Source organism: Palaemon carinicauda, chromosome 27 (genome assembly GCF_036898095.1).
Source record: "Palaemon carinicauda isolate YSFRI2023 chromosome 27, ASM3689809v2, whole genome shotgun sequence".
NCBI classification, from domain to species: Eukaryota; Metazoa; Arthropoda; class Malacostraca; order Decapoda; family Palaemonidae; genus Palaemon; species Palaemon carinicauda.
The window spans coordinates 81,148,196-81,164,292 of record NC_090751.1 but is presented as its reverse complement, the minus strand read 5'-3'; the positions used below and the strand labels follow the sequence as shown (position 1 = coordinate 81,164,292).

Below are 16,097 nucleotides of genomic sequence, written 5' to 3'. Positions count from 1 at the left end.
ACCTGTCGGCAGTTCACCTTCAAGGAGTCCGCAATGTGACAGCGGACACTCTATCCAGGTTCACACCGATAGAGTCGGAATGGTCCCTAGACGCAGGATCATTCTTCTTCATCTTGAGTCAAGTCCCAGAACTGCAGATAGACCTCTTTGCGACGAAAGACAACAAGAAGTTACCCCTTTACGTGTCCCCGTACGAGGATCCCTTGGCGGAAGCAGTGGACGCGATGTCCCTCGACTGGAACAGATGGTCCAGGATTTACCTGTTCCCTCCTCACAACCTTCTATTGAGGGTCCTCAACAAACTGAGATCTTTCAAGGGAGTAGCGGCAATAGTGGCTCACAAGTGGCCGAACAGCGTGTGGTTCCCTCTGGCATTGGAACTACGGCTGAATTGTCTATCATTACCAGATCCAGTTCTGACCCAGCGAGTTCAGAAGTCGACTGTCTGCGCTTCATCACAGAAAACCCGGAACCTACAGCTCATGATTTTCTCTCCCTAGCGGTGAGAAAACGTTTCGGGATTTCGAAAGACAGTATAGACTTCCTAGAGGAATATAAGTGCAAATCCACTAGAAGGCAATATGAGTCATCATGGAGAAAATGGGTGGCCTTTGTCAAGGCGAAGAATCCGCAAAAGATCTCGACGGACTTCTGCTTATCTTTCTTCATCCACCTCCATGGTCAAGGGTTAACAGCCAACACTATATCAATGCGTAAATCTGCTTTGACAAGACCCATTTTGTATGCCTTCCAGGTGGACCTCTCTAACGATATTTTTAATAAAATTCCGAAAGCCTGTGCTAGGCTCAGACCATCAGCACCTCCGAAGCCCATTTCATGGATAAAGTTCTTCATTTGGCTTCGCTGTTGAACAATGAGGAGTGTGCTTTAAAGGATTTGACCCAAAAAGTTATTTTTCTGTTTGCACTCGCTTCGGGGGCCAGGGTTAGTGAAATTGTGGCCCTCTCGAGAGAGGAAGGTCGTGTTCAGCTCTTGGATGGGGGAGAACTGAACTTGTTTCCGGATCCTACGTTTCTCGCCAAGAACGAGTTGCCCACCAACAGGTGGGGTCCCTGGAGAATCTGCCCTCTGAAAGAAGATGCATCTCTATGTCCAGTGGAATGCCTAAAGGTCTATCTTCGTAGAACTTCAGACTTCAGGGGTGGTCAACTATTCAGGGGAGAAACATCAGGCTCAAATTTATCCCTGAAACAACTTAGGGCGAAAATCACCTATTTTGTTCGCAGAGCGGATCCAGACAGTACACCCGCAGGTCACGATCCGAGGAAAGTTGCCTCATCCTTAAATTTCTTCAATAGTATGGATTTCGAACATCTTCGCTCATACACTGGCTGGAAGTCTTCCAGAGTTTTCTTTCGTCACTATGCGAAGCAAGTGGAGCAACTGAAGAGGTCTGTGGTAGCAGTGGGTAGTGTCGTTAAACCTGCTGTTTAACTCTGCGAGGAACAGTGAATTTAATTGGGACGATTAATTCCGGGGTGGGTGTGTAGTTACGAACTGTTCTACAAACCAAGTGTTAGGGCACGAGGGTGCCCACATTGACTGTTCCATATTTAAAGGTGAACCTAGCATAAGTGCAGACATGTGTGCCAAGCGTTTCCAACGCTAATGTAACTGATTAGTAATACAGACTTTTATGATTTTGATACTTCAGTATGTTGAAAGTGGCGTTATTGTTTTCTTTCAGATAAACAGTTTTCTGTTTACTATTATGCTTGTGCTTATTTGTTGGTTATCCTCCTCTTATATATGTATAATTGTTGTTTAACCTGTTTAATTTTATTGTTTGTCAATAAACTAGTTCTTGTGAACCTTGCGTCTCCTTCGCCTGTGTCATTTTCTTGAAATGATTTAGCATTACGTTTACTATGTATATTTATCTGGGATAATTCTAATAGATTGTTCCTTTATGCAAGCATTTTTGCACTGGTTTATGCTTTCCCCTAGCGGGAGGACTCCATGCCCTAAGGGGATGGTGGCGGATATGCAAGTTTTCCTAATACCCGGATATAAACCTTTGTCCAATCCAGTAATGAACGGGGAACTGGTCGATATTTCATATTGACTCAGTGGTTCTTTACAAACTATGCTTTACATGATATAGGGTGAGACCACTATATTGGCTTGTCTGTTATTCATACATAGGTATATGTACTCTTCGAGACTTTTCCAGAGTCTAGTATGACTCTTCCCTGTAGGGGGCAGGAAGCACTAACATGGTCTATGGTTAGATGAAAAGATGTATGACAGTAACATCTTAGGTCTCTAGGTCTAGTTGGCCGGGAAATACCTTCGGGGAGTACGGCACGTTTTGAGAATCCACAGATACAGTAATGCTCTGGTATACTTCCATCAGGACGACATGGCTTGAGCCCAAAAAACGGATTTTGAGCGAAGCGAAAAATCTATTTTTGGGTGAGATGGCCTTTGTCGTCCTGATGGACCCGCCCTTCCCTTTTCCTCTAAAAAGGGCTGTAGGTCCCCTCCCTACATACAGTATCTGTAGCACCTCGTGTATCGCTACAAGGAATTCAGATGGCGCCGTGAGCGGCGCAATGCACGCTTACGAAACGGGAGAGGAGAGATACCTTGCGAGCGGCTCTCCTTTCTTTCTCGTTTTTCGTTTTCTTGCCAATTGACCCCTTCGAAGTGTTAACTCTGTTCGGGGTGCAGATTGCTATGTGGCGTGTCAAGAATACGTCCTCTGATATTTCGCGATATCCTTGGTTCTTTTATTAGGGATATTCGCTCCAGGAGTTAGAATTCTGGGTACCCTAAGGTAAATTCTCTGGGAATATCGCCGTAGTTATATATACCCAAGGAAGCTACCCTTTAGGAACTTCCATCAGGACGACATGGCCATCTCACCCAAAAATAGATTTTTCGCTTCGCTCAAAATCCGTTTTGAGAAACATATAAGGTCTGTGTCTTCTTCAATTGCACAAAAAACGGATTTTGAGCGAAGCGAAAAATCTATTTCTGGGTGAGATAGCCATGACGTCCTGATGGAAGGTTCCTGTTTGGTAGCTTCCTTGGGTATATGACTACTAGGATATTCCCCGAGAATTAAACCACAGGTTATCAGAGAATTCTTACTTCTGGAGCGAGTATCCTAAAGGTTTCCGTTTAAGACATCGGATATCAACAGGGGACGCATGTATTAACACGCCACATAGCTATCTGCACCCCATATAGAGTTAACACTTCGATATGGAGGGGCGGAGAATAACTGGGGAGCCGTTCCACAGTTACACTCGTCCATGGCTACTTTTGGTACTAGAAACGTAAACAAACGGGCGCCATTGCTAAATGACGTCACGTCCGTCCTCATCCTGATGCCAGCTGCTTGGTAATCTCCATGATACGGTAGGACAGGGCGGGGCCTGAAAGGCTGGACTAGAATAGCAGGGAGGGTCCATCAGGACGTCATGGCTATCTCACCCAAAAATAGATTTTTCGCTCGCTCAAAATCCGTTTTTTGGGCTCAAGCCATGACGTCCTGATGGAAGAGTACCAGAGAATCAATGTATCGTGGTAGATTTCCCCTTATAGAGTAAGTGCCAAGGGCTTTGAATAAAGGTAAGCATTGTGACCTCGATAGAGGTTCCGTGGGGATGCAGCTTCCTGCCCCCCTGGCAGAGAAGTCCCAACGGTCCATACCAAAGTTCAAAGTGGTCATCGAAGGGCTACTCACCTTGCGGAGAGTACGTGAAGAACTCGGAGACAAGACAGAATGGTTGATATTCGTGTAGGAACATTCTCAACAATAGATGAGTGGTGGTTAGGCACTAAATTTCATGACTAGAGAACAGTCTGGTCTCGAAGATATGGCGCAAGTAAGTATTCAATTAGGAATATTACACAGCATAGGTGAGTATGTAAATCGGATAGAACCTATTATTCTTCTTATTTCAAGAGAAAGGGGATAATGAAACTATGACAACCATGTATTTCATGGTATGAATAGGAGCGGAGAGAGACGCACAAGTAATAAAATAGAAATTTTATTTCACAATTGCAGGATATAGTAACAATAAATGCAATAAAAGATGTAAAGTTAATTTACAAATAAATTATAATGTACATAGCAATGAGAAGACTTTGCTCTTGAATCTGAAAGAAAATTTCAAATTATTAGAAAGCACAAGTTCCATAGGAACGTCAGTCTTTAATAAGGAAAAAACACATCATGCTCTAGGCATGTGGCACTCATGTGACGACTATGACATTTCACCTTGTAAAGAACAGTCTATGAGAAACACTAAGTGTCCATGAAATCACTACGTATCACACGAGGGTCAACATAGGCACCCGAAGAGTTAAAGTCCCAAGTAACTCACTGTTCTATGCAGAGTTAACTGCAGGTTTCATAACACTACCTGCGGCTACCACGAAATGTTTGACTTCATGCACTTGCTTCGCGTAGTGCTTGAAGAAAACTCGCGAAGATTTCCATCCTGTGAAGCTCTTGAGGCTTTCGAAATCCATGCTCTGGAAAAAATTCAGAGACGACGCGACTTTTCTAGGATCGTGACCTGCGGGTGTACTGTCAGGATCCGCTCTGCGAATGAAGTAGGTGATTTTCGCTCTTAGTTGTTTCTGTGACAGGTCACTACCCGATGTTTCTCCTTTGAAGAGTTGGCCTCCACCAAAGTCAGAAGTTCTTCGAAGATGGACCTTGAGGCTCTCTATCGGACATAGAGAGGCATCTTCTTTCAGGGGGCAGATTCTCCAAGGGCCCCATCTCTTGGTGGGTAGTTCATTTTTCGCGAGAAACGTCGGATCAGGGAAGAGGGTAAGGTCTCCTGAGTCTGTAAACAGGATGTGACCCTCGTCTCTTGATAATGCCACTATTTCGCTGACTCGGGCTCCTGAGGCAAGAGCAAAAAGAAATATAACTTTTTGAGTCAGATCCTTGAGAGGGCACGAATCGTTGTCCAAGTTGGAGGCAAAATGGAGCACCTTGTCCAGGGACCAGGAGATAGGTTTTGGCGGAGGTGCTGGGCGTAGACGAGCGCATGCCTTCGGCAGTTTATTGAAGATATCGCTGGACAGATCAATCTGGAAGGCGTACAGTAGTGGTCTAGTCAAGGCCGATTTGCAGGTAGAAATCGTGTTGGCTGCTAAGCCCTGTCCATGAAGGTGAATGAAGAAGGACATGCAAAAATCAATGGTGATTTCCGTAGGATTTTTTGCCTTGACGAATGAGACCCACTTTCTCCAGGATGATTGGTATTGCCATCGTGTGGATTCGGTCTTGTATTCCTCGAGGAAGTCTAGACTTTTCTTCGAGATCCCAAACCTTTTCTTCGCGGCTAGGGAGAGAAAATCATGAGATGAAGGTCCCTGACTTTCGATGATGAAGCGAAGACAGTCGACTTCTGTACTTGCTGGGAGAGAACTGGGCCCGGGAGAGGGATCAGCGTGGGCTGCAGCTCCAGGACCAGGGGGTACCAATTGCTCCGGGGCCACTTGGGAGCCACTAGGGCCGCTGTCCCTTTGAAGGTTCTCAGCTTGGAGAGGACTTTCAGCAGAAGGTTGGTGGGAGGGAACAGGTAGATCCTGGACCATCTGTTCCAATCCAGTGACATGGCGTCCACTGCTTCTGCCTTGGGGTCCTCGTACGGGGCCACATAACGAGGAAGTTGATTGTTGTCGCTCGTTGCGAAGAGATCGATCTGAAGTTCCGGGACTTGGTGAGAGATGAAGGAGAACGATCTTGCGTCTAGAGACCATTCCGACTCTATCGGGCTTGTCCGAGATAGAGCGTCCGCCGTCACGTTGCAGAATCCTTGTAGGTGAACTGCAGACAGGTGCCATTTCTTCTTCTCTGCCAGGCGGAAGATTGGGAGAAGCACTTGATTTATCTGGGGCGATCTCGAGCCCTGACGATTGAGACATCGGACTACCACCGAGTTGTCCAGAGTCAGACGAATGTGGATCGAGGGAGGCGGAGAGAGTTTCTTCAGGGTGAGAAGGACCGCCATGGCCTCCAAGATGTTGATGTGAAACGTCTTGAATAGGGGAGACCATGTACCTTGAGCCTGTTGTTGGTGGGAGTGACCTCCCCAACCCTCCAACGAAGCGTCCGTGTGGATGTTGAGTGATGGAGGTGGATGTTGAAGAGGAATGGACCTTTTCAGGGCCTTTGCTTCCGACCACGGCTTTAAGAGTAACCGAAGTCTGTTTGGGAGCCGTCTCATGAGGTCTCTTTGAGCGATGGATGCAGAACGTCTCCAGACTCCCGCGGCATCCTTTAGCTGTGCACGGAGCACTGGGTTTGTCACTGAGGCCAACTGTAGAGAGCCTAGAACTTGTTCCTGCTGACGTCTAGAGATCCGCTTGGATTTCAGCAGTTTTTTGACAGACCCCGCTATTTCTTTCCTTTTCTTCTGGGGAATGGAAAGGCGGTGTGACTGAAGATTCCACTGGATTCCTAACCATTGGAACTTCTGAGCTGGAGAGAGGCGAGATTTCTTGGTGTTTATCTTGAATCCCAGGTGTTCTAGAAACTGGGTGACCTTGTTGCAGGATCTTAAACAATCTTCGGGCGATGTCGCCCAGACCAGCCAGTCGTCGAGGTAGGCCATCACCTGGACGCTGCGGAGGCGGAGCTGTTGAACGATGGCGTCTGCCAGCTTTGTGAAGATCCGTGGGGCCACGTTGAGCCCGAAGGGCATGGCCCTGAAAGCGTAGCTTTTCCTTTGGAGTCGAAATCCTAGGTAGGAGGAAGCGTGGTGGTTCATTGGAACGTGCCAGTAGGCATCCGCCAGATCTATCGAGACCGTGTAGGACAGAAGGGTCCGTATCTGTTGAAGAGTCAGCATCTTGAACTTGTTGTTCGCTATGAACTTGTTGAGGGGGGATAAGTCTAGAATGACTCTGAGTTTGTCGGAGTCCTTCTTGGGGACGCAAAACAGTCTCCATTGGAACCTGGTTGACTTTACCCTCCTTATCACCTTCTTGTTCAAGAGTTCTAGGACATATTCTTTCAGGAGGGGGGTTGACTGTTGGAAGAATTGCTGGAAGGTTGGGGGTGGTTGAGTCCAGCTCCAGCCTAGACCCTTCTTGACGATGCTGTGTGCCCAGGGATCAAAGGTCCAACGATCCTTGAATTGGCGGAGTCTTCCTCCCACCGGAAGCACTTCATTGCTTCTAGCTTCCCGAGGGTTTACTACCTCGGCCGCTAGCTCCCCTTCCTCCTCTGCCTCTGGAGGGACGGCGAGATGCATCTCTGCCTGCACCTCTGTTTGAGCCTCTACCTTTGGGACGAAAGGTAGTTGACTGCTGCTCAAATGCAGGGGTGAAGACCGGCGACTGTGACAAGACCGGTTGGGTGACCAATTGAAAGGTCTGTTGTGGCTGAGCTGCCACTTGGGGAGTAGCGGATCCCGGAAACTGCCGTCTCTGTTGACGTTGCTGAGGTTTTGGCTTTGTGGGTTTCCTCTTAGGTTGAGGGCCGTCGTCCTGAGAGGATTTCCTTTTCTTCGACATGCCCCATTTATGGAGAAGGTTCCTGTTCTCCGTGGCGGCCTTGTCGATGATCTCTTTCACCAGGGAAAAGGGAAAGAGGTGTTTACCCCAGATGTTGGAGGAAATCAGCCTCCGGGGTTCGTGTCTCACTGTAGCACTTGAGAACACGAATTCGCGACAGGCTCTACGAGCCTTCGTGAAGCTGTACAGATCTTTACTACTGTTGCCAGGTGTGTCTTGGCAAGGACCATGTAGTAGTCAGGGACCCTAGTGTCACCGGCCATGACTTCGAGCTGTACTTGGAGGGACATAGATGCGGCGAGCCTTTCCTTCATATCATGTTCCCGACGAAGGAGATGATCGTTAACTTTCGGGAGGTCCTCGTTAAACTGACGACCAGCGACGTCAGGCTCTAGTTTCCCCACCAAGAAGGTTGACTGGACGTCTTTCCAGTGTCTAACATCAGGGGGGGGTGGTCAGGGAGAAGGGTCTGCACTCCTCCAGTGCAGGGCAAGGTTTCCCTTCTTCCACTGCCTTATGTACCGCAGTGAAAGCCTTTTCTAGAAAGGGGAAGGTCGCATCGTCTGGTGCGACGTAGGTCGGGTGCTTTTTGCTAAGCGCCGGTAGTTTAGAGCAGGTGAAGCCCCTACTTTTCACCGTGTTGGCTAACATAGCCTGGGCCTTCGGGAGATCGAACACGATAACCTCCTTTGGTTCGGTCTCTTCTTTAGAGGCGGGTTCGGACCTAAGTCGGACGTAACAGTCCGGGTAAGCCTCAAAGTTTGGGAAGAATTCCACTTCTTCCAGCGCGATCGAGCCGACCTTCTCGCTAATAAAGATCTTGCCCGTGGTGATCGGCGTGTGCTCGGCATACCTCCATGGGTTAGTATCCGAGCATGCAGGGAGGTCCTTAACCAAAATCCTTTTCGGTTGCTTCGAACTTCCGAGGTTGGACCTGAAGAACTCATGCGTCTTGCGAAGTTTCTTATCCATGAGAGCTTCAAGCATCTTGAAGATCTCCTGAGTGTTGGATGGGGTAGGATCCGGGGTAGCGGATGTAGAAGGGAGTGATACATCCGTCGGTGTAGGAGTTGGTGCAGGGGTGGAAGCTGGAGCGACCTCATGCTCCGACTCAGGGTATTCCACCTGATCTTCCTCATAGTCGAGTTCGTCGCCCATGAGGTTCCTCTCCGTGTTCTCCGACACTTCCGACATACGTTCCACGTTGTCGGAGTCTAAACGGCACTCATGCATGGACTGAGCCATGACCACATCCGGTTCCACCACTATCTGGACGGTGGGAATCTGATCACTAGGGACCACTGAGTCTTTTGATGCCTTCGGGAATAGCAAGGCCCTCAAATCTTCGGTGGCGAGATACGGTTCGGTGGCGTTCTTCTGGAAGCCACGCACCCACTTGCGTAGCTTCTCTCGAGCAGTGTCCCTTACCTCCGCTGAAGGAGGATCGTCGAACGCTTCGACCAGACGACTCTTGCAGACTGTACAGTGCTGCGGGTCCCAGAATTTCAGGTCGCCTTATTGGCGCAGGGGGCGTGGGTCCGACACGCCGTGTGCCCGTAGAAGTGCGGGCGCTTCACTCCACAGAAGTTGTGGTCACACTTGATGTACTCCTCCTGTAAAAGAAAGAGAACATGAGTATACGGAAGTCATAAGAGTGACTTACATTACTCTAAAGTTAAATTTTTGAAATAGTTAAACTTTAACTTAACATTAATTAATTTATAATATTGTAATGTTAAAGAGAGGAGCGGGAAAAGAAGTAGATAGACGCATACTTGTGCATCCCGCCCAGCTGGTTACCGTAACCTTATCAGTAGGCAATTTCGTTTGTGACCGAGGACACAAAAGCGGAAATCTTCATGGACCGCCATAGAAGGCAGAAGATAATTTTAGCAGAGATTGCCTGCGATGTATATCAAGGACTGAGACCACTCAGACCTTTAGAGTAAAGGGGGGGGGGGTAGCAGAAGACCCCATATAAGATCGGGTTCCGGCAACCAGCTGTGCTAAGACACACACAGTATGCTGGAAACTTGTAATAAGCAAGAAGACAGCACGGCCACTAATAGAACGGTAAGACAATACCTATCCATCGGAGTAGCCAAGCTATCTGGTTGCAGTGTAGGGCTATCAGCATGTAGTCGATAGCTGGTAGAAGGGGTGCAAGTCCCTTGGTGCTTCCGGAGGGGGCCGGCAGACCGGCGGCACGCCGGAGGCCGCTCCAGCAGGGTTTTTGGCATTAAGGAAGACATAGAAAATTCAGGTATAATGCCAGCTTGGCGGCCGCCGGCACAGCGGCGGCACGCCGGCGGGACGCTGCCGGCTTGGTGACCAGTTCATAAGATAAGGCAGAATGGTATGTTATACCCAGACCGCCGGCAATCACTGCCGGCACGCCGGAGGACGGCCCGAAGGACGGACAACCGAAACTAGGTAAAGGAAGGGTGGGCCATCGGCTGTACGCCGACGGAAGGCGGCAGCCCTCCGGCACACGGAAGGCTGTCGACTTAGGGGAGGGAGGGTATCTCAGGAATGTGTCACCAAGAGAAGGGCGGTATCGCCGGCAGTAGAGGCGGCAAGGGACCGGCACCAGGATAGGTAGAGAGACAGAAGGAGGAATTGGAGGGGTAAGATCACATACCCCTCTGGCATCCCACCTGAGTGAGTGTACCCATGATAGGAGTGGGTCCTATCACCCAATGGCAGGGGGCCGGCAGTCGGCCGGGTGCCAGTGTAACCCAAGGGAGGGTTAGGGTACATCCAAGAGGAGGGGGAACCCCTGCGGACAAATCGCTTCCAGTGGCTAACCCCATAGGACGCTATGAAGGGTATATGTACCAGAGCGGCCTGCTCAACAGGAGTTCAAGATAGCCCTATCGCTCCACCCGAAGGAGGAGTTGTAGGACTAGGGACAGATGTGTATAGGCTAGCCTATGTATAGGCTAGACTATGCCAAGGGATAGGTGGGGAGGGAGAAGAAGAGGGGTCTTCCATAGGGGAGGCTCTGTACAAAAACGGCCACCAAGGAAGGGAGGACGCTCCCTTGCCTAGGGTAGGTAACCTGAATGAGAACGGTGCATGGGTACCGTCTCAAACTAAAACAGTACAGAACTAGCCCCCCCCTCGAGGCCTAACCTAGATAAGGGATGTTAAACCCCAAGCTAGGTAGGCTGAAAGACACATCGCAAGTTGCATGGAAGGTTAAGTAACCTAACCGAAGCAACTGAGGAAGGACAGGCCGTTCCTCTCGGACGCAACCCTAAGGGGGGATCATTCCCTTAGGGAGGACAGAGAAGCGATAAATACTCTGATACGGACTTGATCCCCCTATATAGCAGGGGGAGCATGGCCACACAGAGGGAATGCCCGAAGGCAGGGGATGAAGGTAGCATATATGGGTCCTACATTTAGGTTAGGTTAGAAAGGCACACAATCAAACCGATCCCCTATATGGTCCCTGAAGGCAAAAAACACTTGCATCACAGTAAACAGTATGATAAATAATGCCACTATCTTCATAACTTAACCTAGGATCACTGGAATATATCATGCATGAACACTGGTGCTTGGCAATCTGGCCTAGGGGCTAAGCTAGCAATCTAGTATGGGGTCAGGCGATGACCGGATAAAAGAGCGTCAAAACACGATATATGAAGTTCCTAGCTATGAAGACTAAATAACTAACAGTATCAATTAGTTAAGAGGCCGGAATAAGCTGTTCAGGCTAGCTAAATAAGGCATGCAAGGGAACAGCGACGCCATAAAATGGCGTGTCCGGTAGCAGCACAGCTCCGCCAGAAAACATGAAATATCTCGAAAAGTATAAGTTACTTTACGGTCAGAGCTTATTTAAACAATACTGGGACCTGGTACTCAACTTTCCAGTAGAAGGCGAGGCTGAAGGTAGCGACATTACGAAGATGCAAGCCGATAAAAAGCACAAGGGGAAATCCGTCTTAGCAAGGTAGCTACTAGAAGAAGGATGAGGACGGACGTGACGTCATTTAGCAATGGCGCCCGTTTGTTTACGTTTCGAGTACCAAAAGTAGCCACGGACAAGTGTAACTGTGGAACGGCTCCCCAGTTATTCTCCGCCCCTCCATATCAAAGTGTTAACTCTATATGGGGTGCAGATAGCTATGTGGCGTGTTAATACATGCGTCCCCTGTTGATATACGATGTCTTAAAGGGAAACCTTTAGGATACTCGCTCCAGAAGTAAGAATTCTGTGATAACCTGTGGTTTAATTCTCGGGGAATATCCTAGTAGTCATATACCCAAGGAAGCTACCAAAAAGGAACCTTCCATCAGGACGTCATGGCTTGAGCCCAAAAAATTAGCTTATTGAGAAAGTCTTTTAAGATTTTCGGTGATCAATCTATTCTGAAGAAGTGTTTAAATTCTTTCATTCTACCTTGTTTTGAGTATTGTTCTCCTGTCTGGTCTTCAGCTGCTGATTCTCATCTTAATTTGTTGGACAGAAACTTACGGTCTATTAAATTTCTTATTCCTGATCTAGATATTAATCTCTGGCACCGTCGTTCAGTTAGTTCATTATGCATGTTGCACAAGATTTTTCATAACTCTGACCATCCTTTACATTCAGATCTTCCTGGACAATTCTATCCTGTTCGTAATACTAGGCAGGCAGTTAATTCTAATAGCCAGGCCTTCTCCATCATGAGGCTCAATACTACACAGTACTCTAGAAGTTTTATTCCAGCTGTTACCAAGTTGTGAAATGATCTTCCTAATCGGGTAGTTGAATCAGTAGAACTTCAAAAGTTCAAAGTTGGAGCAAATGCTTTTTTGTTGACCAGGCGGACATGAGTCTTTCTATTTTTTATATATGACATATTTGTTTTTGACATTGTTAACAGTTTATATATAACATATCTGTTTTGACATTGTTACTTTTTTAGAATGACTTATTGTTAATTTGTTCTCTTCATTTATTTATTTCCTTATTTCCTTTCCTCACTGGGCTATTTTTCCCTATTGGAGCCCCTGGTCTTATAGCATCTTGCTTTTCCAATTAGGGTTGTAGCTTGGATAGTAATAATAATAATAATATCTTGATTACGAATAATATGTTAAAGGACAATTCTTCGTTTCCCTGCTTAAAAGTAATCACACGGAGAAATGCAATTTTTTATTACTCCTTGCTTACTTTAGAATGTAAAAAACAATTATATAAATTTGATCTTTGAAGTACATGTAAATGCACTTCTGATTAAGGAGTAGTGTGGTTGATTACTATTAGTCCTATATTTAGTGTCAAGAGTGGTTCTTAGCGAATAATACTCAAGTATGTAATACATTCTGTCATTCTGTTATTAGGGTTGAGGTAGCCGATTGGAAATGTCCCTGCCTGGCAATTGTTTTGACGAGGGTTTGAGACCCACTTAATCTCGATAGTTTTTAGTAGTGTCGGCAACTTCACCATCCTTGTGGGCTAGAGAGGGGTGTTTTGTTGGGGGTGCCTATATGTACAGTATGAAATTAACTGTTTAACACATTTGATTAACTGGCCTGATTTTTGTACACCTAGTGGCAAATGTTGGACTCGAGTTTTGTAAAGAATATTTATCAATCCACAACCTTTTCAACTTTAAACATTGTAAATATCTTACATTTTTTAGATTTTAGGAAGATTTAATGTACATGTATTGAAAATATGTAAGACTTTACCATTAATGAGGTAATCTTTCTGACCACTCCTTTAAGGGTCGAGTTTCAATTAGGAATCTTCTACTTTCTTTGCTAACTTCAGGGACATCTTCCCTGCCTGTTAGGTTTTGAGTAGAGTTTGTTTGTTTGAATGAAGAAGAATTAATCATAATTTGTTTGCACCAGATCCGCAACTCCAAAGTTCACGGAAGAGAAGGAAAGAAGTAACAGTGTTTCATGCCAAGAAAAACAAAGTGTTGCACGTCAAGCAGGAAGCTGACAGCATGGATGAAGATGTGACTGATAGATCAGTTGAAATGAACCATAATGATCTCCTGGACGAATCAGGGATAGTGGGAGATACCAGATGCTCAAGTGAAATACAACAAGAACTTTGTTCAAGACTCGACAGAATAGAAGAAAATCTTGGCATATGTAGGCGGCTAGACCGTCTTGAAGAAAAGATAGATGTTGGGAGAGAACAACGGGAAATACAAAACCAAACAAATATGTTACTCAGTCAAGTCCTTTCTGAACTCTCACGGCTAAGTAGAAATCTGTTGGTGCGCCAGCAAGGTCGTAGCCAAGAATCTAGTGATTTAACTTCTGGTATTACTATTGTAGTGCCAGATTCAAACTCTTAGTGAGAATATCAAATTTTTATTGCCGTTGTATGTATGTATTACGTGTGTAATGTTACAAAAAATTGCTAATCTGAAAGATTTTGTATATTTTTATTCATCAATTGAAGTGTTCTATGATAAGTATCAAGAAGATAAGCCTCTTGTTATACATAATTTTTATATCAATGTACGATGTGGCAGTTCTCAAAATTACAATTGTTTCATAACTGGAATACAAACCTACGCTATTTATAAGGGATTTACTTTCGGCGAAGCTGAAAGGACGAGCTATTAAAATTTTAGCGAGGGTTAACTACCCATTCTGCTAGTTAGCGGGGGTAGGGGGGGGGTTGCTTGCTACCGCTCCCACGATCACACCTGTGATTTAGCTTACTTTGCTTTTGGCTTGGATGGTGAACGGTCGTTGCCGTTCTTCATCCTCACCAAGTTATTTTGGACTGCCATTAATTTCTTTTTGTTTGTGCTTTCTCTTTATTGTTGTGTGTGCGTTGACTTCTACCGACCATGCATACCTGGCCTGGACTTGAAGGCCAGTCCTGCTGTACCTTCACGTCGGCTTTGTTCCGCCTGCAGAGGTCAACGGTGTGACAGTGAAAACAAATGTAGTGAGTATAGGGAGTGGTCTGCCTCCCAGTGGGAAAGGTTTGGACGCCGGCGGAAGAAGTCAGAGCTGGATATTTCTCCTTCAAATATTTCTTCAAAAGGGAAAAAAACCCAAGGCTTCTTCTTCTGCTTCTCGACCTTCCTCCGAAGCTCCTACTCGATCGGCCCCTTCCGAGAGACCATCAAGTAGTAGCGTAGGCCCTTTAATTGATGGTCAACCCCGGTCCTCGAGAGATGGTGTTGCTTCTCCTAGCGAAGCAGCCCCACCTCTAGCCCCTGGTGAGGCCCTGTGTCTTTCTCCTTTTGTACTGGTGTGGTTGTCCTTGGGGCTCCGGGTTTGACTTCCAAATACAAGAATCCCTCGCCATTTTGCGGCTCAAGTTTCCCGGCCTCAGTGCATCGCGGATTTTCAAAAATAGTCATAAAAAATTAGAAAAAATGGTGCAAAAGTTACGCAGGCGCTAGCAGAAGGCAGGGAGAGTACATTAGAACATCAGGTATCAATAAGGAGATAGCGCTCAACTCAAAATCCACCTCTCTGATTCGCTGGCCATTTCGGCTCCAGAATCTCGCAAGCTGATTGGCCGAGCCGCCGAGAAGCTTTACCCTGCATCTCTCTCTGCTGTGCGCCCCACGAAGGGAGACCGCATTCATTGTTCTCTCTCCATCATGTTGCTTAGTCATGCCACGTGGAACTTTTAGCTGTTTTCTTGTGCTTATTTAGTGCCTCATCAACTGACTATGAGGATTCACCCAAGGAGCAGTAAAGCTCTCATTAACCTATGCAGTAAATCATCTTCATCTTCGTCACCTCCATCATACTGCAAAGGTATTTCATCGTCATTTATTAAGATCATCGTCATTTATCAAGATCATCGTCATTTATCAAGATCATCGTCATTGTTAAAGGTGAGTTACGTATCTTGTTATGAGAATAAAAGTGTTCTAAAAACATATCTATAAACACGTACACTAGTTACATCTACACATGTATGTACAGGTACACTTATACTCTTTATATTATTTATACATTATTTATGTATAAATGTAAATGTACATACAGTATACGTAATGTACTGTATTAAATACTTTGTGTATTACAGTAATTATACAGTACAGTATTTTATTTTATGTACAGTATATACCGTATTTCCCGTGTCATAAGACGCTACTAGTGGTAAAACGCACCCTTAATTCAGCAAAGCAGTTTTTGGAAAAAAATGAGGATTTTACAAAATACAGTACTGTAAGCTAGCAGCAGTTCCTAGTCAGTGTGATTTTTATTTGTCACAGTAAATTTTCACATTTTGGTTGCATTACTAAAGGATCAAGTTAATGTCAATTAGTTGCGTGCTGGTTATCCCAATTTTATCACATTTCTATATACGAAACCTCTCTAAACCTATCATAGTTGCCACCACAACTACACGTTTAGTGTTTGCTGTTTGGTGTTTCAAGTATTGTTTACGTTAATGGAATGCTGCCAATGTTCTTAACCCTGGATAGGTACGCTCCTCGGGCACCCTTTTAAGGGTATACTCGGTCGCGCGCGACCCCGACGCAAAAAAAAATTCTTGAAAAATCTGTTTTTGCAGTAACCTCCTTTTTTTTTTTTTTGCCAAAAAAAAGTTCAATGAATGCTTAAAACTACTGTAGAGATAAATA

The 16,097-nt window shown here is 46.0% G+C and overlaps 1 protein-coding gene across 4 annotated transcripts in view; it reads left to right on the top strand.

Annotated features, from left to right (window-relative positions):
• The window catches only part of LOC137620766 (uncharacterized), a 256,783-nt gene extending 242,878 nt beyond the window's left edge, over window positions 1-13,905 (top strand). For all 4 annotated transcript variants that reach the window (XM_068351178.1, XM_068351179.1, XM_068351177.1 and 1 more), the window contains exon 7: window positions 13,372-13,905. In XM_068351178.1, the coding sequence (XP_068207279.1) occupies window positions 13,372-13,829 (458 nt within the window). In that variant the 3' untranslated portion in view covers window positions 13,830-13,905. The remainder of the gene's footprint in view (window positions 1-13,371) is intronic.
• The last annotated feature ends 2,192 nt before the right edge of the window (window positions 13,906-16,097 follow it).